The sequence below is a fragment of the Monodelphis domestica genome, chromosome 2 (assembly GCF_027887165.1).
Source record: "Monodelphis domestica isolate mMonDom1 chromosome 2, mMonDom1.pri, whole genome shotgun sequence".
Taxonomy (NCBI): Eukaryota; Metazoa; Chordata; class Mammalia; order Didelphimorphia; family Didelphidae; genus Monodelphis; species Monodelphis domestica.
Window position 1 is genome coordinate 232,683,799 of NC_077228.1, and position 25,924 is coordinate 232,709,722.

The following is a 25,924-nucleotide window of genomic DNA, read 5'->3' on the forward strand; positions in this document are numbered from 1 at the left end:
ATTGTTGAAAAGAGGTGTATTACCTGTTTATCCTGGTTTCTTTTTATAGGCTTTTAGAGTTACAAAGTCTCATTGTTGTCCACTTTCGGGTCACATCAAGTAAAGCCTAGAAGGCATTAGATATCTACACCAGGACTTTTTTTTTTAACCCTTACCTTCCATCTTAGAATCAATACTGTGCCTTGGTTCTAAGATAGAAGAGCAGTAAGGGCTAGGCAGTGAGGGTTAAGTGATGTACCCAGGGTCACATAGCTAGGAAGTGTCTAAGGATAGATTTGAATCCAGGACCTCCTGTCACTAGACCTAGCTCTCAATCCACTGAGCCATCCAGCTGCCCCAACTCTACATCGGGACTTTAAATGAGAATGATCAACAATTTTCTCCTTTTTTTTATCTTATTTACCCTGCTTCTTTGAATATAGTTTTATCACTATGACTGGCTGGTAAAATAATATGAGAAAAACTCCCAGTATGCTGAGACCAAATCACCCTTGAAATTTACCTTGAACAATACACCCCCCCCCCCCCCCGCCCCCCTGCTTATTGGCATCTTACAGTTAGAGAGAAGAAGTGAAGCTTGTGGTTTAGAGCTCACTAGGATCAGAGAATCGGAATAGAGTCCTTTAAAACTTTTAGGTGCTGAATTGTTTTTTTGTGGGTAAAGGGGACTAATAAGTCAGTAGTGATAGATATAGAAGAAAAAAAAATTTTTAATTGGGGGGGGTCAGCTGAGTGGCTCAGTAGATTAAGAACCAGGCCTAGAGATGGAAGGCCCTGGGTTCAAATCTGGCCTCAGACGCTTCCTAGCTGTGTGACCCTGGGCAAGTCACTTGGCCCCCATTGCCTAGCCCTTACTGTCCTTCTGCCTTGGAGCCAATACACAGTACTGATTCTAAGATGGAAGGTAAAGGGTTTTTAAAAAAGTTTAATATTCAGAACAAAATAAAAGTAAGTACAAAAGGGATACAAATAAAACAATTTTGATTATATTTTATTAATTTAACGTGTTTTCTAAAAAACTAACATGTTCATATCCATTCCTCTTTCTTGGTTTTTATATTTAAATGGTTGTTGATGATTAAGTTCATAATAAAAAAAGAAGAAAATTTAACTTAGAAAGACATTTCATTTTTCTCCAACCACTTGTTTTGTACCTATTCATTCTCTTAGCTTTCAGCCATTTAGAAAAGCTCAGCAAACCAGCCAACTGTAGTAGCTTCTTTCTGTAGTTATTAGCCTACAGGCAGGTATAAGCTACAGTGAGCAAAGGGAGCCCAATGAAAAAAACTTAATCCTTTCTTTCTTTCAGCAACATCATCAAGGCAACCACCAATGAAGACAGTGAGAGCAGCAGCTTCATGAAATCTCAAAAGAACTTCTCCAGCAATAATAATATGACTCGGAATAATACTAGCAGCACAGCAGGACTGCTTAAAAGGAGGGAGGTAACAGAAGAAGAAGCAGAGAGGTGAGCCAGCCCTCTGGGAAGAAGCTAGGGAGAGATTCTTGGGATCGGAAGGGCAGCAGATGAGTCTAAAGCACAGTGGGAAATTATACAAGTGGAGGGAGAAGGCTAACAGGAGAGTGTCTTTTGGGTAATGCGAGGACGAAGGGTAGGAAGCAAGGACAGAAACATAGACGAGGGCCTTTTTGATGGTATTGTCTGCTCTGGCCCACAGATAATAGATGATCAGTCAAAGACTTTGATGGTTCTACTTTATTCAGTAGTCCCCTATGTCTGGCTGTTAGCTTTTCCGCTATTTACTTACAGTACATGGGATATGGATAGTTGGAAATTAGTAGAAGAAATAATGAAAAGAAAGCTCAAGACAAAGATAGTTCATCTCCTCTGAGAAGCCTCACCAGCCCCTACCAAATTCTGATGGCTACTTTGCTTGCATCTTCTCCATATTTATATATAGTTCGTACTGCATTATCAAAAAGAAAGAGTTGTGATCTATATTAGGCTATGTAATCACATGTATATGACATGACTGGGGACAAACTGGCCTATTTCATATTCTTGGAATTGGGTGTTGGATCAATTTGAGAAGCCATCACAGCGCGCTAAAAGCTTTTTATGTCTCTGTAATGGGGAAGCTAATGAGCAGCCCATCTGATCTAGAATCTCTTTTCCTTCTCACAGGTTTATCCATCAGGTGAATTTAGCTGCCATCACCATTCAGCGCTGGTACCGACGTCAGGCCCAAAGACATAGAGCTAGTGCATCAATGCTGGAACAGCTGCTGACATCCAAGAGAAAGGTCAGGGATGGGAGCCCAAACCCCAATAATCTGCCATCCCAGAGGATGTGTCAGGGCCTCAGATATCAGTGGGATAAGGTGCATTTCTTCAGAGTAGCAGATTCTGGCGGTGACAGAAGTTGAAACTCAAAAGTACCATGTACTTAAACCACTGTACAGTCCCAACCTATGTGGCCACCCCCCTGCATTCCTGCTGGGTCCTGACTAACTTAAGCATCAGGAAAAGCACTGTTTGAACAAGGTGACAAGAGCTGGATGAGTAGGTAAGGCTATTGGCCCCAGTAGGACAATACCTAGGTCCTGGATCCTCTTAGTGACGGTATTTTTGTGGGAGAGCTGCCTCAGGGCCTACTTTGGGCTATACCAGATTTTTTTGTTTGTTTGTTTTCCCTAATGGACTTTTGAAATTTAGAGAATCACAAATCATTTTAGGACTATAAGACACTTTAGGCTTTCTGACATTGTAAAGACCCTCTGTGGTTTTAAGGTTCCTCTGTCTTTTATAAGTCAAAATAGTAGAATTGCAGCAGCATGGGTTTCCCTGCAACATTCATGCATTACTTGAGATATTATTTAGGAACTTAATTTGTTCTCAAGAGACTTTGCCTCAAGAATGAGTAAAAAAAAAAGAGTAAATTAATATCCTGTTCTATTTGTTCCACAGGAAAGACAACAAAAACAACTGGAAGGGAATATCCTTGATTTGGAGCCAAGAAGAGATTCAGAGAGAAAGAAAATCCGGGAGGAGAAAGCCCGGCAGGCCAGACAAGCTGCTATTCAGGTAGTCTAGCTATAGGATAAATCAGAGTGCAACAGTGTAAGCCTTTGGGCCCTAATCTGTTTTGGACCAGGCTGTTTATGTGGGATATCATTCAGCATGATAGTCTTTGCATATGAAAATCCATCCATCATGGTCAGGAGTAATAGTGTCTACAAGAAGGGAAAGGTTAGAAGGGTAGTCTCTTATTTCTCTTATCTGGGGACAGATTGGCAAGAGGTCACATCTTTTCTCTAAGCTCTACTTCTCATCAGAAGACAATGTCAGGGTAGCTAGTTTAGCATAGTGGATCAAGCACCAGGTCTGAAGTTGGGAAGATCTTTCAAAACTGGCCCTAGATAGCTCCTAGCTGTATGACCTGGGCAAGTAATTTAGCCCCAATTGCCTAGCCCTTGTCACTCTTCTGCTTCCTTCTAAGACAGAAGACAAGGGCTTTAATAAAAAAGAAGACAGTGTCTAGGATATTTAAGTCAGGATTATGATCCTTTGGGAGATCTTTCTCACTGAAGTCACGTTCAGTGGTGACTTCTCTAATTTACTGTAATCATATAAGGTGACTCTTCTCCATTTCCATCTGAAATACACAATAGGGCATCTCAGTGTAGTACTACTTGCAGGAAATGGAAGGAATATCTTTCTCCCTGATTTGGGAACTGCTCACATATACCCTACCATGACAGGAACTCCAGCAGAAACGAGCGGCCCAAAAGGCAGGAGACACTGCATTGGGGCAGCTGAAGGAGACCAGGAAGGCATCAAAGAAAAGGCCCATACAGGCAGCCTCCCCGAAGAATGGGAGCCTGACAAACAGCACCTTCAAAGCTAACAATGCAGGTGGGTTTCTCAGATAGACCCCAGAGCTAGTAGAGGAACAGCAATCTGAGTGGAATAGTAAAGACAGAAGCCTTGGAAACCCTACACTGAAGCTCCCTTAGCTCTGATTTAAGGCTCACATAAGCCCTGATATCTAAAATTCCACAATCTCTTCTACTAGATTTTTTTGTCTTATAATAATGTGTATCTCTCACACTCTCTTGGTATACCTTATTCCCTCTGTGACTTCTTTTGATGAAGCCTTAGACAACTGACAGGCAGGACATCTATCTAAGAGGGCTCCAAATCTGAATGTTGGTAGTACATTCATTCTAAACATTTAGTGAGGTTATTTCTTATTTTCCAGGTGCCAGCTTCCAGGCTACAGATCCAGAGGAATTCTTCCATCCAGGCCCTGACTCTTCCCTAGGTCTTAGTAAATCTCCAGAGGATAAGCCACAGGTCTCTTCTCTTGGGCAATTCTTTTCTTCCTCCATTGATTGTCATGTGCCATAGGGCTCCTCCTTCCTGTCCAAGCCTGACCTTCTTCATTCACCTCCTCCCCTGCCTCCTTCCATTGTTACATGTTCTCATAGTTTGAGGTACAGGCTGTTGTGCAGCCAGAGATCAGATGCCATGGTTGCATAGCTGCTTCTGTGCACCAAGTTTGGGCTTCTCCAAGGGAAAGTGGCAGCCATGATGATGATGGCATATGTTTGTACAATACTTAAAGCTTTGTCATATGGGGCCTCATACCAGCCCTATCCAGTGAGGCATGAGAGATAGTGAGATCCACATTTTACACATGTTGAAACTAAGGCTTAGAGTTTAAGGGACTGGCTCAAGATCTACAATTATTAAGTGCCAAAACCAGGGCTAAAAGCCAGGTCTTCTAACTCTTAGTCTAATAGGAAAGTATGCTAATGCCTCTTCTTGATCTAGGAGTTATTAAAATATTAGTGAAGGGACAAACCTAATCTCCAAACTAATGGTACATACTGAGCTATTCCAGAAGTCAGCTCTACCCATCCAAAGTAAGAAAGCAGAGTCTTAAGTTTCTCTTCTCTGGTAGAACCTAGCTTAAGTGCTTTTGACATGGCTTTTGGGTGGTTAACTAGGCACTTGTTTTCTTTTTCCCTTTTCTCAATGCCACCCCTGCTGGACTCTAGGACATCATTTCCCAGGAGGTTGTTAGTGAGATCCTGGATACAACAGTCACAGCAGCCAGCAGATCCCAGGCCAAGGTTACTCTCAATGAACTGCTGGAAACCCTGAAGCTGTTAGAAGAACCAGAACAGCTGACTGAACCCAAGACCTATAAAAAGGAAAAATATGCCTGGATCGATGGGGTAACTATAGGGAGCCAGGGGATTACTTGACAGCAATATGTATCCCATTCCAGCACTCCCTAGTACCAAGATCTAAAGAGATCTAGACCCAGAAAGGACAGACTACAGAAGGAAATAAAAGCAATTCTCTTCTCTGGCTTAAAGGGGCATCCAACTCATTGGAGAGCTAGCTGAGGCTAGCCTGAAAATGTTGGTCCAAGAAAGCAAGCTGATTCTTAACCTGTTTACCTAATATCTTTATGAAATCACTTCTCTTTTTTTCTCTCCCTTTTCTTTTTCTTTTTTATTCAAAGATATTTTATTTCCCCAATTACATGTAATAATAATTCTTAACATACATTTTCCAAAATTACAAAATCCAAACCACCTCCCTCCTTCCCTTCCCTCCTGTCACTTGGAGATGGTAAGCAATTTGATCTAGGCCATACATGTATTAAGCAAAATACACTTATGAAATCACATCCACCAACCCTAGTATCCCTAAGCTCTGAACCAGCAGGAAGTGGTGTTCTTTTCTCCCCCAACTTTCCACTGGATCAGATCTTGAAGAAATTTACTGAAGTCCCCCAATACTTCTGCATGACATGAGTTCCCAAAGATTATTGGCACACAAGGTCGTAGGTCCTTTCAGATTGGAGAGCCTTTGGGCTGTATATCTATCATCCAAGGACCAGCTTAGTTAAGTCTGGAGAAGGGGGTCACCATTAGAAGGCTGATCACTAGAAAATGGAAAATAACACTGTTGTTGAATCTGTTTTGTTTCCTTTCTTGACCATTTATCTAACATTAATGATGGCAATTCTTCTAGGGTAGTGTATAGAATTGGAGGGAGGAAGGGAGCAGGGAGAGAGGAGTGGAGAGGGAGAGAGAGAGAGAGAGAGAGAGAGAGAATGTGTTATTTTTTTTTCCATTAAGTCCTGGATGGCGGGGGTGGTGCTTTGGGTAATTTGGTCTTCCAAAACTAAATCTCTAAAAGAATGTTATCCACATCAAGATAAAGAACTAAAGAACTGTGGGAGTAAAAACAGAAGAAAAACATGATTTATCACTCCTTTATATGGGTATGTGATTTGGGGTTTGGGTTTTAAAAGATTATTACAAAAATGAATAATATGGAAATAGGTATCAAGTGATAATGTATATACAAACCAGTGGAATTCCTTGCCAGCTCTGGAAGGGAGGAGGGAAGAGGGGAGGGAGAAAACCATGGAAGATACTTAAAAATAATTAATTTAAAAGAAACCCAGATCTCTAGTATGTTAGAACACTTCTACCTCTCTGCCCTTCTCGAGAACTTCATCTCAAGCAAGTCCAAAAAAATAGCAGATTTCCTTACAGGCCACTGGGCAGATGCCTTTCCTCAGGAGTTCTATACTATTCTGGTGTCATCTATGGGAAAAAAACAAATATTTCTTTTGCTTTTCTTCCCTATACCAGCTCCACTCTAATTTCTCATCTTTCCTTCTCTGCAGGAAGATAGCTCTAATTCTTTAACAGCTGACAACCTAGAAAAATTTGGAAAACTGAATCCACCCCCAGGAGTTCCAGAGGATGGGGCATTGCTCTCTGAGGCCAAGCTTCAGAGTATCATGAGCTTCTTAGATGAGATGGAGAAGTCAGAACAGGAACGACCCCACTCTGTAACCTCAGCCCCTCCACGAGAGGTGAGCCTCTGACACCACCAGAGTTTCCTTTGGCCAAACCCTGAATGAAGGAATGCACAAATTTTCTGGCTTCTCCAGGATTAGGGCAGGAGCCAGTGGAAAATTGTCACAGAGTTGGATTCCTTCCCCATGCAAAAGGGGCAGAACAGTGGGGTTGTAGAGTTCTGTGTTAGCAGGTGGAGTTGTTGATATAGTTCAGTTTGGGGTATGCTCAGAAAATGCAGAGTCATCATTAAGATGATTAATTAATTATGATGATTAACCCAAGATGAATGGAGTGAGAGTGACAAGTCATCCCATATTTCAAAGTTAAATAACATTTTAAAAAAGATAAGCTCTTAATTTATGCTGCTGCTTCTTTAAAGTGAATAACCAAGAGACTATGTGTGTATGTGTATACATATGTGTGTGTATGTATATATATGTACACACAGAGACACATACAAAACACATCCTTACATCCTAGTCCTTCGCTGAATTTTGTTTATGTTTCCTCTGATTTAGAGGGATCTTTTTTGGGGGGTGGGAGGAGGATGACAAAGAGGGGGGGAACAAGGGAAGGTAGGTGACATACTCAATTAGATCTAAGGAGAAGTTGCCATTAGAACCAGGTGAAAGATGCTTGTGGGTCTAACCTTTACTGCTTCCCCCAGGGGATCTTGACTGAAGAAGAGCTGGTTCACTTGGAGCAGGCATCTGCTGTGGCTACTGAGGTCACCAGCTCTATGATGAGGCTAAAGCTGGAGGTGGAGGAGAAGAAGCAGGCTATGACACTTCTGCAGACAGCATTGGTGGGTGACCCTAGGTAGAAACAACCAAAATTTTTAACGTCTGGAATCAGTGTCGGAGAGGTTAATGTGGGACTGGATGGACGTTTTTGTTCCCTCTACATCACAGGTGTTCTGAGGAAACATGAGCAAGGAGAAGTGTCCCCTCTAGCCAGTAGGTTAAAGCAAGAGGAAATCAGGCCTGCTCCAGCAGATAATAGGCCTTATTCCCAGGAGGTCTTCACCCAAATCTCTCCAGTACCTAGCACAGTGCCTGGCACATAAGTGCTTAATAAATGTTTGCAGATTGATTGCTTTTATATAAACCTTCTATTACTTCTATAGGCCTTTCTGCTCAGGGAGGCCTAGCCAGAGGTCTAACTTCATTTCTGTGGGAAAGACAAAGCTTTGGTGTAATTGAATGGGTTTGTGGTTTAATGCTGCTTCTGGAGAAGATTTGCAGGAGAGATGGCATCCTCTACCCTCCATTAGAGGAAGGTTAGGAGTAATATGGCTCAGTAGGCCTGCCTTTCTCACTCAACATGTGTCCTACTTGCTTCTCATAAGCAGGGAATCAAATCTGGGTGTTTCAGGACAGCATTTTTTCCTTAACAGTTCTTGGTTTTCTTTTATCACTTCCTCCCACTTTGAGCTCTAGTAGAATTAGAACTCTCTAGTTGCCCTACAGTTGGCCCCATCTCCTCTGATATTGGCCTCTGCTCCTTTAATTTGAACCCAGGTACCAGCCAACCCCCCCTCCCCTCCCATCCTCTTCCCCTGAAACCCCATTGACAGGCTCAGCAGCGAGAACTTACAGTCCGGAACGTGAAGGAAACAGAAAAGGAGCTAAACCACCAGCTCCAGCTGCAGAGGGAGCAATATGAAGCTGCTATCCAGAGACACCTGGCCTTCATTGATCAGGTAACCCCTTGTGCCTATGGGAAGTAACAGGACTTTTAATGGGTAGTTTCTGGGATTGAAACAAAACTTAGGAGACTTGATTTTGCCTCCTGCCTCTGCCATTTATTTTAGTGTTGATTCAAGATCAAGTTGCTTTACTTCTCCAAGTTTAATTTTCCTACCTACAAAATGGAGAGGTGGTCCTTGTTCTTGCTTCAGCCAGTCAACAAGCATTTAAGTGCCTGCTTGTGTGCTAGGCACTGTACTAGGCACTAGGGGTACAAAAGCAAAAAGCTTACATTCTCTTGAGCATGACAACATGTACATATATAAGTATAAACAAACACACTGTGATTGGAGGGAAGGCACTAAGAGGAAAGCCTTTGTAGAAAGTGGTCCTTGAGTTGAGCCTTGAAGGAAACCAGGGATTCTCAGAGGCAGAGGTGAGAAAGAAGTACATGCTAGATATAGAAGATGGCCTAGGCAGAGGCATGGAGGAAAGGAATGAAGTACTATAAATGAAGCACAGGAAGAAAGCCAGTTTGACTTTGACCATGGAATTCCTGATAGGAAAGAATGGGTAATAAGACTGGAAAAACAGGTTGGAACCAGGTTGTGAAGAGCTCTAAATGTCAAAAGAAAAAAGTTTATATTTTCTACAGGAGTTTATTGATAGGATGAGTAATCTACGTGGCTTCTGAAAATTCACTTTGGCAGATGGATGGAGGATAGATTAGAAGGAATAGAAATCTGAGGCAGGATTATAAAATGTTAATAAGATGCCTTTTGGGGATGGAATTAGGGGTTTGGGAGTTTGTTTATTTTTACTTCTAATGACTCCATATGCTCATCTTGCCTTTCCATGTTCCAGACCCATATGCATAGGGTCAGGACAGCAGGGGCAAGCGACTGAGGGGTAGGCCAGGTACACATAGGTCCTTCCTAATTAGGAGAACATTGATGGAGAGCAGAAGCTGTAGGAACTAGAAGTTTTTAGTCTGAGATAATGTATCCCTGAGGCAGTGACCCTATGTACTTTTGGACCCTGCTAAGGATTCTCCTGAACGTCTCTTTGAAGATGCTAGCAGCATAGGGCCCAGAAGAAGTTTCTGGCTTAGCCATGTAACACTAAAAACAGACTTGAAACATCCCATAAATGCTAGTCACTATGGAGAAGAGGAGAGAGGGCGTGATGGGATACAACAAGGGATGCCACCTTAGAGGGAAGCTGGAAATGGAAGGGGAAACATTGGCTCCAAGCCTCACATGGCAAGGATCCACAAGATCCCTGATATTGCCCTATCTAATCTGAGTTAATCCTGAAGTTAGGGGAGTGTCCCCTCAGTACCTGTAGGACCTGAGTTAGCAGCTTTACCCAATGGCTTCACCCGGTCCCCTCCTCAAATCTCAGCTGATTGACGACAAGAAGGTCCTGAATGAGAAGTGCGAGGCAGTGGTAGCTGAGCTGAAGCAAGTGGACCAGAAATACACAAAGAGAATCACCCAGTTGCAGGAGCAGCATGAACTGGTGAGAGATTCAAGGGGGAGGGTTCCTTGGTTATAACCATGGGTGAGGCAGCCGGGCTTGCTCATACTGACCTGTCCTCTCCTCATCTGCCCTGCCTTCACTACTTTACTTCAGTTCCAGTGGGAGCTTTCACTTCATCGATTCTTTTATCTTTCTTTTCCTTCTTCCTCTTATTTCCCTGGGTGTGGGGTGCTTCAGGCCTTTAGGTGAGAGAAATTTCTACTGTCTCAGCCAGGATTCTTAAAGGGATTGAGGGGGTGAGGGATGAGCCTCAGAAGGTGGTGCCTGGGAAACCTTGAAGCTGTGCCCTGAGAGATGGGTATATATATAGTAGCCAAAGCCAGGGAGATCAAAATAGTTTCATAAATATTACCTGAGAACTGCTGGAACTTTTTTACTTCCTAATGTGAAGACTGGTGAATTGAAAGGGCTTACAGCCCATTTGCATACTAATAAATCTTTTTTTTGCCTAGGGAAATGACTTGAGTTAGATGAGAAGAAATTAAGAAAGACAAATTTCTAGAGACTATAATAATTTAATTTCAATCCCTGCTGATACTAGTTGTGTAATTTATGTAGATGCATGAAAGTTTCATACTGATGTACTTGGTAGCTTTCTTAAAGGTAGGCCATAAACCTCAGGACTCCCTTCCAGTTTCCTGATGTGACCTTTAGGATGGCTATTAGAGCCTACTTCATCTCTGTTTCTTCCTTCTCAACTCCAACTAAAACAGGATTTCTTAACCTTTTTTTTTTTGCCATGAAACCCTTTGGCAGACTGGTCTATGGACCCTTTCTCAAAAGAATGCTTTTGGGGGGCAGCTGGGTAGCTCAGTGGATTGAGAGTCAGGCCTGGAGATGGCAGGTCCTAGGTTCAAATGTGACCTCAGACACTTCCTAGCTGTGTGACCCTGGGCAAGTCACTTAACCCCCATTGCCTAGCCCTTACCACTCTTCTGCCTTGGAGTCAAAGACAGAAGGTAAGGGTTTAAATTAAAAAAAAAAAAAAAGAATGATTTTAAATGAACATAAAATACATAGGATTTCCAAGGAACCAATTATTTTGAAATGCAGGGAAGAAAACATGTTTATAGATTTTCAGATTCCCTGAATTCTAAAGCTTTGTAATTAAGCAGAGGGTCAGAGGGGTCATGGAAAGCAGGGGGAGAAACCTTAAGACCCAGTGCTCTACTGTATCTTCCCTATGCCATTCTTCCATCTCCATTATTCATTTTGAGAAGAGGATAGAAAAAGTGAAAAGGGCAAGGCCATGGAAGAACATTGCTTTAGGGAAGAAGTGGATGAACACAGAGCTTAGTGTATAGTAAGACAGCAGATGGGGAACAAAAAAATTTGGAATCTGAAATCTAGATCTTGACTCAAAATGAACATCTTTTTATTTTAAATTCTCTTTTGTCAATTAGGAGCCATGCTTTCTGCTTTCTTCCTGCTTCTTGGGGAAGTGGCTGTTTTTTTTTTTTTAAGAGTCTACAAAAGAAATGTAAAACCAGAAAAGGTTAGGTGATCAGCCTTTTGAAAATAAGTCCCCTTTTATTATCTGAGGTGTCCTTATGGGATTTTCCTCTTAAAGTAACTAGATAAATTTTATCTTAGTGGACATTGCTTGGCCTCTTCCTTGGAAGCTTTCAGGCAGGTAGGGTTTGCCCAGTAGATACTTCTGGGGACTTGACTGACTGGTTTGTACTCAACTTTGTTGACATTGCTGAGGACCTCATCCTATGTGAATAAGTCGTCTGAGAATTCCTCAACTACCTGCTATGAGGTTCCCCAAGAGAAGAGACCACCTGTGTAGGGAGCACAATCTTTGTGAAAGTCATAATTTGGCATTGTTGTGTGGATTTCTTGAAAATTTCCTAGCTGTTTTGCATGTATTAATTAATAGTCCTTGCACTCCTGGCTTACTCTTGTTCTGCTGTGAATTCCTGGAAACAAGCAATTTCTTAAATCTCCACTGATCTAAGGAGTCTGGAAATGGGTAGCAATGGGGAGATGCAAGTTTCATTTTCTACTTCTTTTGGGATATTCCTCAGCATCCTTTCTTGTTTACAGGAGATTAAGAAACTCAAAGAACTAATGAGTGCCACAGAAAAAATTCGCAGAGAGAAGTGGATCAATGAGAAAACCAAAAAGATCAAAGAGATCACTGTCCGAGGTAGGGAGAACCAAAAGGCCAGTCCTCAGGGCCTGTCACCTGTTGATAGTGGTTTGGCAACCACACCAGCTGTTTCAGTGCCTGAGGATGTGGTTCATGTGGGCCAGTGACACACTAGTCAAGGGCACCTAGGTATTCTCTTTGATCTCACTCACCATGGATTCCAACTCCCTGGCAGGCAGTTTTGTTCTACCTTGGCAAATGTCAAAGTCATTCTCCTAGGCAAAGAAAAAAGATCTGAAAGCCACATAGAAGGAAGAGCAGTGGAAAGAATTGGATCTTTTAGCCTGGAGAAGAGGAAAAGGTGACATCATATGTAATATATGTTTGAGAGGTTTTGTCATTTATATAAAAGAACAGATCTTCCTGGGCTTCTCTAGAGGGCAGGACTGTCCCAGTGGCTGGGAAGGACAACAGCACACCTCAGACTGATAGTGAGCTATCCAGCAAGGGGAGAAACTATCTTGGTAAAGTGAGCTCTTCAGCATTCAAGAAGAGACTAGAGTGAAGAAGATAGTAGAGGATATGACTGCAGGGGGTCCTTTTGAACTTAGATTCTATGAGTCTTTTAATGCTCTGTAGGGAGTGGGAGCCTTGCCCAGGCTTTAGAACCACCTCTTCATGCCTTGAAGCTGAAGAGAGAGAAAACAGAGGGGCATTGATGCTAAAGCCAAGACAGTTCATGCTTCCCAACACTGTCCTGTCTCTTTCCATTCGGGATAGTTCCCTGTTTAGACTCTCTCCAGAGGTAGGGGAGAGATTTCATTTCTTGCCAGGAAAATGCCCAAGCATTATTTTTATACTTAAAGGTGATGGAGAGAAGGGTTTTTGCCTCAAACACAGAAGGGAGATTGGATCTGGAACTCATCTGCAGTGGTTTTTTCTTGTTTGTTCTGTTTGGGGTGACTGTTCTATACCCCTTGCCCTAGGCTTAGAGCCAGAGATCCAGAAACTGATTGCCAAACACAAGCAGGAAATCAATAAGTTAAAGACCCTTCATGAAGCTGAGCTGTTGCAGTCAGACCAGCGGGCCGCTCAGCGCTATGTGCAACAGACTGAAGAGCTGCGGGAACATCTAGAGCGAGAGAAGGAGGAGGAAGGACGGCGAGAGAGGGAGTTGGCCCGACAGAGGTACATGAAAGGGTTTCTGGTTTGGTGGGGACACATCCTTCTAGGGGAAGCAGGTAGAGAAAGGGATAGAGCACTGGAATTAAAAAGATCTGAGTTCAAATCTTGTTTCAGATACTTCCTAACTGTGCAAATCATTTAACTCCCATTTTACCTCCACTTCCCTATCTCTAAAATGGGGGCAATCATAGCACCTGCCTCCTAGGATTATTGTGAAGATCAAGAGATAATTATGAAGCAGCTTAGCACAGTGCCTGGCACATAGAAAGCACTATATATTTGTTAGCTGTCATCATTATGATTGTGATTATTATGTGATTTTTAAAAATCCTTACCTTCCATCTTAGAACCAATATGGTTCTAAGGCAGAAAAGCAGTAAAGACTAGGCAATGGGGGTTAAGTGACTTGCCCAGGGTCACACAGCTAAGAAGCATCTGAATCCAGATTTGAACCCAGGTTCTCTGATCTCCAAACATGGCTCTCAATCCACTAAACCACCTAGCTGCCCCCTATGATGTGATTTTTAACGTGATTGAAATTGGGTCAGTACCTAAAGTCAGGAAATGAGTGATAATCATGCCATCTGTTCTGAAGAGGAGAGACGGACAAGCTCGGAACAGAGCTATGGCTTGTTCTACCTCCTACAGAAAGGGTTTGAGTTGGAATCAGGATCTAAACCCTCAAAGTGGCTGCTCTTACTTACCCTTCTCCAGTTAGTCCTGTTTCCCACAAGGCCTGATGAATAATTGTCAAGAATGTTGGGGGTACCAAGAGCACTGAACTGGGAATTAGGACCGGACTTCTACCTTTGCCCCTGGCCAACTGCATGGCCTTGGACAAATAGCTTTAGGGCCTGGACATATGGTCTCCTCTATAATTCTTGACATTTTATGGCTTAAGAACAATATCTTTCCCAGAGTGAGAGAAGCTGAGGACCAGATAGCTGGAATTACTTGCCTGAGACCTCATACAACTAGTTATTTTCCAAACCTGAGCTTAAGCCTTGAGGGAAGGGGGTAATGGAGGGGTGAGGTGAGTCTTCCCTCCTCCTAACCGTACCCCAGAAATCTCTGCATGTATGGAGCTAATAAACTCATTGTTACTCCTAAGTAAACCAAGCTTCCTTCCTGCATAAAATCTCAGTCCTTTGCTAAAGAGAATGAATGCTATATTAGTTTTCATAAGTTTTGATATCCCTTTCCTAGCTCAGCCTAATGGATCAGACTCCCTTTCCCTTGGCTTCACCTCACAACTGATCTATGGAGGAGATGGGTAGTTGAGAGTACCTAGTGTATAAGTAGCAAATATGTACCCCAAGCAGAATGACATGAACTATTTTAGCAAGGATCTAACAGGATAATATAGGTAAATGACATGTAGATTTGTGCTATTATTCCTACAAATCTTCTCTTCTGGGATATAGCCCCAGTTTTTCAGTATTTCCTGCTCAGGGGTTCTACAGAGCAGAACTGTTTCTTCTCAAACGTAGGATTTGATCAGCATGTTCCCCATAAATAGAAGCAAGTCCCAGGACTGAGGGAATGATGGGTCTTCCATTTCCTCATCACATTATTAACTCACTTAACCCAACTGCCCCACTTTCACTTACCCCAACACAATCCTACTACAGTTAATCTATTGTGTTGGCTTAGCTGATAGGAGACAGTAAGTCACTGTTGTTTTAATGATTCCACTGAAAATGTAGTGAATTAAGGGGATTGCTTCAGCACTCAAGCAGAAATGAGTGTAATTGAGGGAAATTTGTTTTCCCTAACAGATATGAGAGGCAATTGGAGGAGGAGGAAGAAGCCCTTCAGCAGCAGCGACACCGACTCTACAATGAAGTGGCGGAAGAGAAGGAACGGCTAACCCAGCAGGCTGCCAGGTAGCTGGAAGGAAGATGGGCGCTACGGACCACAGTATTCTAGGAGGTCTTCCTTCTAGGAACTAGCCCAACAGCAGTCTACCAGCTAGGAGGTTTTTAATATTTCTTTTCCACTGCCTTCCTTAACCACTTCTGTCTGTGCCTTTCAGGCAGCGGGCAGAGCTAGAGAAACTGAGGCAGCAGCTCGAGGAGAACAGCTGTGTGGTGACAAAAGCCCTCAGGGAGGAGTATGAGAAGGGGAGAGAGGAACAAGCAAGGCGGCACCAGGTTTCCCTTCCTCTCTTTATATTTGCATGTTCCATTCCCCTCCCCACCCCAGCTTCTCCAAAAACCACCCAAGAGCATTTCTGTGTCCTCATTATAGCAGCATGAACTCATTTTAACCTAAGAAACACTGATCAAGGATCCATTATGTTGTGATACTTTCTGTTGAGGTTCAGAGGAATGCTCAGGTCACTTCAGATTTCAGAGCATTATTCTATTCTGCTGAATCTCCTGACTCCCAACCCAGGATGCTCCTACTCTGCTGCTCTGAAAGCATCTTGGGCTGCTACTGGCTTCCCCTCTGTGGCCCCAGAAGGTGATTGGCCAACCCTGCTGCATCGACCCTAAGCCCTGAGCCTTTCCTGGAATCAGAGATTTATTGTTATAAGATACTTTAGTTCAAATTAGGGCCTGTATCATAGCATTTTGCTTTGTCTTTTAGTTGGATATGAAAGCCCTGAAGGAACAGCTAGAGGTGGAGAAGGAAGCCTGGGAAGCCAACTACTTAAAGAAAGAGGTGAAAACTAGTATTCTATTCAGTATGCTGTTGCATGGGGATCTGCGCAGGCTGTTTTAAAAATTCTCATTGATCAGCAAACCTTTTCTGCCTGTTCTTTCCCCTCCTTCCCATCTCTCACTTCATCCCATATCATCTCAAGAGTTAAAGAAAGGGAAATAAGCATTTAGTCAGAACTCATAATTAATTTTTTCATTTGCATTCCATTTTATAGTAGAGTAGGTTTCCTTGACTTCTGACCAGGTCTCTGCCATTCTCTTCAGGAAGCATGGCTACTAAAACGGGAGCGTGAGTTGAAGGATGAAGTTCGGAAAGTCAGGGACAAAGAAATTGAGCTGGTTATTCAGAGGCTGGAAGCTGATATGACCCTGTCCAAGGAGGAGTGTGAGCAAACAGCTGAGAACAGGTGAGAGTCAATGCCAAAGGGAAAAGGGAAGAAACCCATGGTGGCTACTCGAGGGAGGTGATGCTAGAAGAATGAAGCCTGACCTCACTACTTTTCAGTGGGGCCATCACTGCATCTGTCTACAAGTAGTCATTGAGTCTCTACTATGTGCCATACAGTGAACAAAGAGAAATATTATAAATTAAAGCTAGATAGACAGGAAAGGGCCAGATTGTGAGGTTTAAAAAGGCCTAACCAAAGACTTTGATCTTAGAAGTAAGAAGGAGCTACTAGAGTTTATTGAGTTGGGAGGGGCAGGATGGAGAGGACGTAAACTATGGGAAGATCACTCTGGCTGCTGAGTTGAGGATGAACTTAAGTGAGGAGAGATTTGAGGCAGAGAAACCAACTAGAAAGCTGTTGTTGTGCTCTAAGCATGAGGTAATGCACCTGTATCAGAGAGATAGCAATGTAAGTAGAGAAAAGGGCATATAAAGAGGCTCTGAAGATAGAAATGACAAGATATGGCCATTGATTCAGGATGTGGAGTGAAAGAGAATGAGGAACTTCAATGAGTCAAGAAGTTGGGGGTCTCCTAGAAGAGGGGAAGCCAAGGAGTCTTATGAATTTGGAAGAGGGAGCATTCTAGGCATGGATGACAGCAGCAAGGAACAGCAATTAGAACTTGTAGATCACAGAATGTACAGAGGGGTGATTGGAAAGATAGGAAGAGAATAATCTATGAAGAACTTCAAATGTTTATATTTGAAACAAAATTTCATTGGTGGAAAAAACAAGTGATAGGTACTATGTTCTTTTGCAAGGATGAATGCATGAAGAATAAAATGTTTATTTAGTGCCAACTGTGCAAAACGCTGTGCTAACTGATGGGGATAAAAATAGAATAATAAGACAGGCCCTGCTCTTAAGAAACTTGTGTTCTAATGGGGCAGACCATGGAAGGGATTAGGGGAGCAAATGAAAGCTTTCAGCCGAAAATCAGTTGGAAAAATCCTATAATAATTAGGGTACAGCAAATCAGGCAGGTGGTAATGCCTCTTAAGTGACCTTTCTACTGATAAAATCATATCAGTTTCTGAATGTTGGGGGTAAGAACTTTCTTTTTTGGGTGGTAAGAAGCCTCTATAACAACCCAAGAAGCAATCCAAGAAGATGGATGCAGAAAAGTTAGCTTTTAGAAAAACAGAAAGAACAGAAAAAAATTAGAAAAGTTAAAAATATAAAGTGCTAGGAAAGGGCCAAGTACTTGTCAATGGTGGAATTATTATATCTGTCAAAAAAGTAGACTTTTTTGTGCTAGATAAGATAATGATTTCTATTGGCTGATGCCTTTCCTGCTTTGTGACATCTGCAGTTTTTACTTTGATATCTTCTGTCATCTTCAGCCTAGATTAAGTGTCAGCTTAATGAATCTAGCATATATTTTAATAAACTTTTAAGAAATCATTAAAAATCACTTTGATAGCTGTACAGAAGATGGATTAGAGTGGAGAAAGGCTTAAGATGGGAAACCAATTAGACTATTGCATTAGTCCAGCCTGATGAGAGCTTGAATGAAGTGGTGGCCATGTAGAAGTAAGAGATGTGAAGAATGCAAGATTTGGGAATTGTTTGGTTATGTGGGTTGAGCAAGAGAGAGCAATCGAGTATTGCACCAAAGTTTCAAATCTGGGTGACTTGAATGATGGTTTATGGAAAAAGATAGCAATTTCTGTTTTGGATGTGCTGAGTTTTATGTGTCTCTGGGACATCCAGTTTAACATATATACACAGCTTTGCCATATACCCATAGTTCCTGAGTGTGATATGGGCAAAGATCAAACAAAATAAAATGAAAAAGAGCACTTGGGTAGTAGGAGAACCAAGTGAGAACAGAGTCATGGAAAAAGGAAGCATCCAGCAGGAAAAGCTGATGAGCAATGTCAGATGCTTCAGAGAAGATAAGAAGGATGAGGTTTTAGAAGAAGCCATTAGTTTGGAAATTGAGATTATTGATAACTTTGGGGAAAGTAGTTCCAGTTGGAACTAAGGTTGGAAGCCAGACTGTTTTAGAAAATAGTGAGAAGAGGAGAAAAAGTGGTGGCACTGACGATAGGCTGCTTTTTCATGGAGATTATCTGAGAAGAGGAGAAAAATGTAGGATGAAAGCTAGTGGCCATGGTAAGATCTCATTTTGTAGTCATCAGAGAGAACCAGTAGTTAGAGAGAAATTAAAATTTTGGGGAGAAAGAGAGGAAATTATGGTGGGAGTAGTTTTCTAGAGAAGATAGGAAGTAATGGGAATGTTAGAGTGGTTGCTGGCAAGCTGTAGCATGATCTCATCATAGACTGGAATGATGGAATGAAGGAAAATATAGTTAAAGGCAATGTCAAAGAGATATAAGTTGAGAATGAGGGGGGAAAAGGTAGCTCTCAGCAAGTGCTCTAGTTTTTTCATTGAAGTATGAGATTTTGTCCTCAGAAAAGAGGATGGAAGGAGGAAATGTCACAAGAGGCTTAAAGAGAGAGGAAAAAGTTTGGGACAACTGTAGGGGTGAGGGCGATTAGCTATTCAGTTACAGACAAATAATTTTGCTATAGTGAAGTTGAGATTAAATTTTAGTCAGTAAGGTTTTGTGATTTCTTTTAGTTTAGCAACACATGAGATGGAAGAAGTGGAGTAATAATACAGGATGGGAACTGGCAAAGTATGATCTGTGATAGGACCTCTGTCACAGGGAATTTAAGTGTGGAATTGAATTGTTTCACAGGGGATCAAGATTGGGAAAGTGGAGAAAACAGATTTTTAGGGCCTGAGATAGTATTGTGGGATAGAAAGATTGGAGATCACAGTGAAGATTAAAAGTAGAGTTGGGGGACTGAAGCATAAGGAGAAATAGATAAAGGGAGATATCTTAGCAAAACAGATAATTAGCAAAATTGTCATAGCTAAATGACTGCTGTTTTCTAATAAGATTTCAAATTGTATCATAGTTTTAGTGTGCAAGAGTAGGAAGGGAATCCTTCCAAAGTTTTCAGCACTGATAGGATGGATGAGAAATGATTACAAAAACTTGTACTCCAATATCAGAGAATTGTAGTGATGGCAGAAGGATCATGTAGCCAGCTCATATTGTTACATGATTGTTAAATTTGCAGTTTGGTTATTTGAATTGAAGGTACCAGCAAATGGTATTATTAGGTATTATTGGGGCTTGCTCTATTTTATGTTGATCATTTAGACTTTAGAAAGTGATGAAAAAATGTAAGTAAAATTCAGGTTAAACCTAAAAAGAAAAAGAAATAGATAAAGGATTAGCACCAACTAAAAGAAATTCAAACTCCTTAAAAATATAAGTGAAACCCTTGTGGGTGATGGCAAGATCAAGGGTATTCCTGTGTATGGTTGAGGTGGAATGGAAGAATAGGTTGCAGGATTGAGTAGAGGATCTGGAAAGCAGGATTTTTGAGGGAATACCAACATGTTTGTTGTCATCCTCTAGAATGAAGGAAGAAGTTGGAATGAAGTGGAAGCCTGTGAGCTCGGCATTAAGTTAAGAAAAGGAGACTGTACTGGGGTTATATGATAACTACCAGAATTTGGATTAGGGGATAAATTTGAATTGAATCCTCGAAGGAGGACAGATTGCTAAGTGATGGTAGTAAAAGGAGGGCCCAAAAGTGGCAAGGAGGAGCAAAAATTTCCTGACTCTGCCCCTATGATTGATTAGTGATCGATATGAGTTATGATATGAACTTAAAATACAACCATCACTGAAAAGGATTTCAAGGGAAGCAGCTAGTATCAGGACAGAGCCAGGTCTTAGTGCCAAAAGATAGAAGGAGTTAAAAAGGAAGAGGATAAAATGAAAATAAATTTGTTCATTATAGGGCAGGTGGTTCCAGAGGGCAAATTTGGAGTCAGATGTTTGAGGAAATGGAAGTGAAGGGGGTGGAAACAAGAGATAGGGATAGCTAAGATTGAGGGGATGTTCTTCAAGTAGCAGATGGTTTAGTATCATAGAGATGGAGAGATTAAGAGGAGACTGAAATATATTGGGGAATTAGTCCAAGTAAAGTAACTATTAGGTAGGCTGATGAAGGCAGTTTGGGCAAGCCTATCAACTCCTCAGAATAATAGTTTGAAATGTGTAAAATTAATTATGTAAGTAAGATTAGAAAGAAAACCAAAACTTGGTGAAACTAAAGATGTAGACTTTCCATCCAAGTTCATAGGCCACTCCCTGCTAGTCCCACCATGGACCTTTCAGTGTAGCAGGAAAAAATAAATAGATGACATTTATATACTATTTTGTAGTTTACAAAGTGCTCCCTAAAGCAAATAATGCAAGTCATTATCATTTCCATTTTGCAGATGAAGAAATAGAGGTCCCCCCAAAAGTTAATGGCTTGTCCATGGTGACACTTGCTAACAAATCAGAAGTGAGCCATTTTGCTACAGATCCAGTGTTGTACCGAGGTAGCGTGAGGTACCTTCCCTTATGTAACAGGTAGTCACACTCAGTTACTGTTCTAAAGTTTACAAAGCACTTTTCATTACAATCTTGTGAAGCAGGTAGTTCAGGTAGTGAGAGGCTGAGGTTTATTATCCCCAGTCACCTAATTTCTCTCAAACTTAGTTTTCTCATCAATGAAATTGGGATAATAATAGTAGCACATGATAAATGAATGAAAAAAAAATATTTCTTAAGCACTTACTATGTATCAAGCCAGGGACAGCTAGGTGGCACAGTGAATAGAGTTCTGGGCCTGAGAGTTAGGAAGATTCATCTTCCTGAGTTCAAATTTGGCCTCACACACTTATTAACTGAGTGACCCTGGGCAAGTCATTAAACCCTATTCATCTTAGTTCCTCATCTGTAAAATGAGATGAAGAAAGAAATGACAAATCATCACAGTGTCTGCCAGGAAAACTCCAAATGGAGTCATGAAGAGTCAGACACAACTGAACACCAATAGCAACACATGCAAGCACTGTGCTAATTGCTGGCAATACAAACAAAAAAAGAAAAGTTAATCTCTTCCTTCGAGAAGCTCACATTCTAATTGAGGGAGACAACACACATAGTAAAATATGTATCCCACGAGGGCATATAGTGTGAAAAGTCAACGGGGTGGTGTGTGGAGCTATAGGGGAGCATATTGACACACCCTTTGCACAGTTGATTATGGTTCCTAAACTGGAAGGGGAGTTGGGGCTAGAAGTTGGTGTAGAGGAGAATGAAGTGTGGCTGGAGGCAAGGCTGCGTTGAAGTTGGCAACTGAGGTAGCCATCACTTGACCCAGAAGTCCCAAGGGTGGGAGGTTTGAAAAATGAGAGTGACTATCTGTAAACATTTGCTGTTATGATTGTTGTTATCTCCCATTTTTATAGGTGGGGAAACCAAAGCCCCAAGACGTTCAGTGATTCTTTTTTTTTTTAGCTTTTACCTTCCATTTTAGAATTCATATTGTGTATGGTTCCTAGGCAGAAGAAGGCTAAGCAATGGGGGGTGAAGTGACTTGCCCAGAGGCCTGACTTTCAATACACTGAACCACCCAGCTACCACCTCAATGATTCTTTCATAGAGTCTCAGTCAGTGATAGAGATGAGATTCAAACCCAGGTTTCCTGACTCGATCACTAATAGTAAATGTCCTTGGAAATCACAAAAACCTATAAGTGTGAAACTAGATTAGTGTATCTCAGAGGTTATACTTTAAAATATAATGGATACTAGTGACATACAGCATCAGCGAGAGGCTTGGTGAGAAAGTCAAACAGCAAGCCAGCACCAGTACTTGGACTAGACCCCAGGGTCTGTGACATTGCTAATGCGTCCCACTTTCATCCTTTTCCCTGCCCTCAGGGTCAAGCGTATACGTGACAAATATGAGACAGAACTTGCTGATTTGGAACAGTCCGAGCGGAAGCTTCAGGAGCGCTGTTCAGAGCTAAAGGGTCGGTTGGGGGAAGCTGAAGGTGAGAACTTGCGGCTCCAAGGCCTAGTGAAACAGAAGGAGAAGGAGGTAGAAGATGTGAAAATGGTGAGCCCAGGCTTCCTGGAGAGGCCACGTGCCCAAAGGTTTTTACTGAGCATTTTCTGCCCCTTCTCCAGACTGCCTCTGATATTTAGATTTTCCTATCAGGTGAAGGACAAGTTAATGGAAGAGAGGAGCAGCCTGTCAGAAGTGATCCGCCAGGAATTCTCAGACCAACTAACTGCCACTGAAGAGGAGAACAGGCAACTGAAAACAGAAATATCAGTGTTACGAACCCGTCAACAGTTAGAATTAGAGAAGATAAATCGGGACAAAGAAGAAGAGCTGGGAGAAGTGCATAGGAGGTGAGAATGTCATGATTCCAGCCAGTCTTTGCTAATTGCACTGGTGAGTGGGTTGATTCTTCCTGGGAAGGAATAACAGGAATCTACATTTTTCAAGGAATTACTGAGTGCTTATTATTGTGCTAGGCAGCAAGGAGACTTTAACTTGTGATTGACTTTAACTTGTGATATGAGAAAGGAATAGATGGGGTATATAATAAGGCAAGAGGCAAAGGAAAAGTCAGAATCCTACTGCTGTTCCCATTCCTAGTGACCTCTGTTATTTAGGGATATCCCAACTACACCTATAATATTCCAATATGACAGAGAATTCTTTAGGAAAAAAAGTTGAATGGACCCTGAAAAGTAGCTTTTAAACACTAATTTACTTCACCTACTGGTGGCTGGCCCATTTTCACTGCTTGCTTTGCATTAGTTCAAATGCACAACACAGGTAACTTGTAGTCCATTGCCCTTCTTGATCAAGTTTGTCCTCCATGGGGACATAATAGGAGAACTACTGACAGATTAGCCTGGAAAAGGAAACCAGAAAGCCCCCCAAGCTGGGCATCTTCCCAGAAAGCCTATCCAGTGTCCTAGTGTTAACCCAATAGGTCAGTACTTCTTAAACCAGGGATAGCAAACCTTTTAGAGATTGAGTGACCAACCCTTAGGCTGCATGTGACAGACAGACACACACACGCACACACCCTTTACCCCAGCACTCCCATTGGTCTGCTGGGCAGCAGGACAGGTCATGTGAGAAATGTCTTCAGGCGTGGTGGAGAGCGGGGGGGGGGGGGGGGGGCAGAGCAGCCCCCTCTGGCATGCATGCCAGAGGTTTATGCATAGGTTTGCCAACATGGCCTTAAACATAATGAGGACATTGCCTCAAATGCACTTACAAGCCATGAACTACTTAGAAACTGTCTACATTGTCCACTGAGAACTTTGGACTTTGCCTTTGCCTTCAAAAATATGTGTGCCCAGATTTACCAGACATGTCCCAAATTTTGAATCTAGAAACTACAAATTGATAATTTATGAAATTTCAAAATGGAGACAGGCATACCCCATTTTGGGGTGCTCACTAGAAAAGCCCACTATAGCAGTAGAAAGTAAGGCTGCAGTTGCTCTTTAATTAGGTACAAAGGCATCCTGAGACAAGTGCAGAAAGGGTACAAAGACAAAGGTGTGGGGATGAGAGGTAGGCAGTGTCAGGAGGAAGAAGAATGGAGAAAGGGAGAGGCAGAGAGTATCACTTATATAACCATGGAGTAGAGTTGGGAGCACTCAGCAATATGGACCTGGTGGAGACGGAGTACTAAGGGGAGAGTAGAGGCAGGAGTTGGAGGTCTTATTTTTAGAAGTTTTGGTGGGGGATAATAGACTCTTATCTGTGCCATCTTGGGATTAGCTCATTACACATCCAAATCATCTCAGATTGGTTAATAAAACTTTAAAGTTAATGTTTCCACATCATCTCAAAATTATAATCTCTTTTGGTGTTTTATGGATGGCTAAAACTTATCTGAGATTTACATATCATAGGACCAAAAACCTTGACAGCAGTGCCTAAATGCAGCACCTGGATGGTTTCCTCTGATTCCACAATATTACCAGGATATGATTTTTGGTTAATACATATAAATTATGTTCCTTTGATCTTTGAGATAGTTTGTATGTGACTTCCAGGTTCCTCTTTGCAACCTTATTTGTTGCTGATGCGCCTTTATGTTGATAACTTATAAACTTACTGTACTGACTAGAAGGAGGGATGGTGGTCAGGAGGGAGCACCAGAACAAGAATACAGTTTTTAACACATTCTTTATACCATCCCAGTGTGGCCATATTCCACTGATCCCAGTGCAGCCAAAGGAATGATTAAGCATTCTTTTTACTGTTAAGCATACATCCCAATCATAGGTTTGGCAGGGAAGGGCAGAGCCAATGGGTCTAGGAAAGGGTTCTGTGAGAAGATACATATCTCCACTAAAAATAAGTAAAATATTTTGTGGATATTCTGAGAGGCAAGGGCCCCCTGGCCAGTTCTTGGGCAATATCAGGGTGGAAGGAGGTAGCTAGGCATTCAAGTCCTCTCTTGTTCCAATAAATAGCATTGCCCATTTGTAGAGATGGTCAGTGCAGGTAAACCACATTTTGCTTAGTAAGCTAGTCAGGTTCTTGTGTTATTGGCAGGATATGTACCCCAGGGGATGAGTTAGTATGGAACAACCTTTAGTTTTCTAGGAGATGGATAGGAAGCAGAAGTGGATGGAGCCCTTGCAGGGGCTGCCTAGTGATTTGGCGTCACAGTACCAAGTAGGATGTGTGGAGGCTGCTCCTCTGTAGAGAGCCACCACTGACAAATCTCCAGTACCTCCATCTCACTCAGGAAAACTAGAAAAGAACAACTTTGAATCATGGAACAATAGAGCTAGAAGGGACCTTGGGGAACATCTTGGCCCCCTGTTACAGATGAAGAAACAGGCCTAGAGCAACCAACTGATTTTATCAAGGTCACAAAGTGGAGTTATTGCCAAAGTATGTAACTGGTCCTTCTTCAGGCTCTCCCTCTGGGATTTGTTCCATACCTTGTCTTCCAGGCCAATGACTAAATATACAGTGGGGTAATCGGAGCCTTCTAGTTAGCTTAGTGTCTGTTCTCCCCACCCAGGGTCAAGATGGCTATAATGAAGAAAGAAGAGACTGTGAACAACCTTCGAAAACAGTATGAAGTAAGTTGTTCCTTTGAACCCATAACTCTTAGTCTGTCCCAGGAGCCACGTCCTCTGTGAGCCTCCTGAGCCTGACAGGCTCTGTTTATCTGTGTGTCACAGGCAGCAGTAAGGCGGGCTGACCACCTTGAGGCATTGCTGGAGCAACAGAGGAAGCAGCTCCTGGGTGCCAAGTGAGCACCTGGCTCTTGCCACACAGAAGAAAGACTGCGGCTACAGGTTTGCCTGGGTGGCCCTCGCTGTCCAGTGTGACTGTGAGTCTATAGCTGTGAATGAGGAAACACTAATTCCCGAGGTCTTGGGAGAGAAGAGGGGCTCTCCTCAGCCTTTGCTATTCTATTTTTACAATGTTTGTCCCAGGAGTAAGTGGCTTCCTGACCCGAGAGCTGTCTTAGGGCTTTTGTCATTGTATTTTAATATTAAAAATGTCACTGGTTTCTAAAA

The 25,924-nt window shown here is 42.2% G+C and overlaps 1 protein-coding gene across 1 annotated transcript in view; it reads left to right on the plus strand.

Annotated features, from left to right (window-relative positions):
- The window catches only part of CEP131 (centrosomal protein 131), a 53,339-nt gene extending 27,415 nt beyond the window's left edge, over positions 1–25,924 (plus strand). Inside the window, exons 7-26 of the mRNA XM_007482879.3 lie at positions 1,310–1,468; positions 2,147–2,264; positions 2,929–3,045; positions 3,723–3,876; positions 4,223–4,317; positions 5,025–5,204; positions 6,677–6,868; positions 7,522–7,659; positions 8,431–8,556; positions 9,947–10,063; positions 12,134–12,236; positions 13,166–13,367; positions 15,143–15,250; positions 15,400–15,517; positions 15,957–16,031; positions 16,295–16,437; positions 22,286–22,463; positions 22,566–22,762; positions 25,420–25,480; positions 25,583–25,924. Of these exons, the coding sequence (XP_007482941.1) occupies positions 1,310–1,468; positions 2,147–2,264; positions 2,929–3,045; positions 3,723–3,876; positions 4,223–4,317; positions 5,025–5,204; positions 6,677–6,868; positions 7,522–7,659; positions 8,431–8,556; positions 9,947–10,063; positions 12,134–12,236; positions 13,166–13,367; positions 15,143–15,250; positions 15,400–15,517; positions 15,957–16,031; positions 16,295–16,437; positions 22,286–22,463; positions 22,566–22,762; positions 25,420–25,480; positions 25,583–25,657 (2,656 nt within the window). The 3' untranslated portion in view covers positions 25,658–25,924. The remainder of the gene's footprint in view (positions 1–1,309; positions 1,469–2,146; positions 2,265–2,928; positions 3,046–3,722; positions 3,877–4,222; positions 4,318–5,024; positions 5,205–6,676; positions 6,869–7,521; positions 7,660–8,430; positions 8,557–9,946; positions 10,064–12,133; positions 12,237–13,165; positions 13,368–15,142; positions 15,251–15,399; positions 15,518–15,956; positions 16,032–16,294; positions 16,438–22,285; positions 22,464–22,565; positions 22,763–25,419; positions 25,481–25,582) is intronic.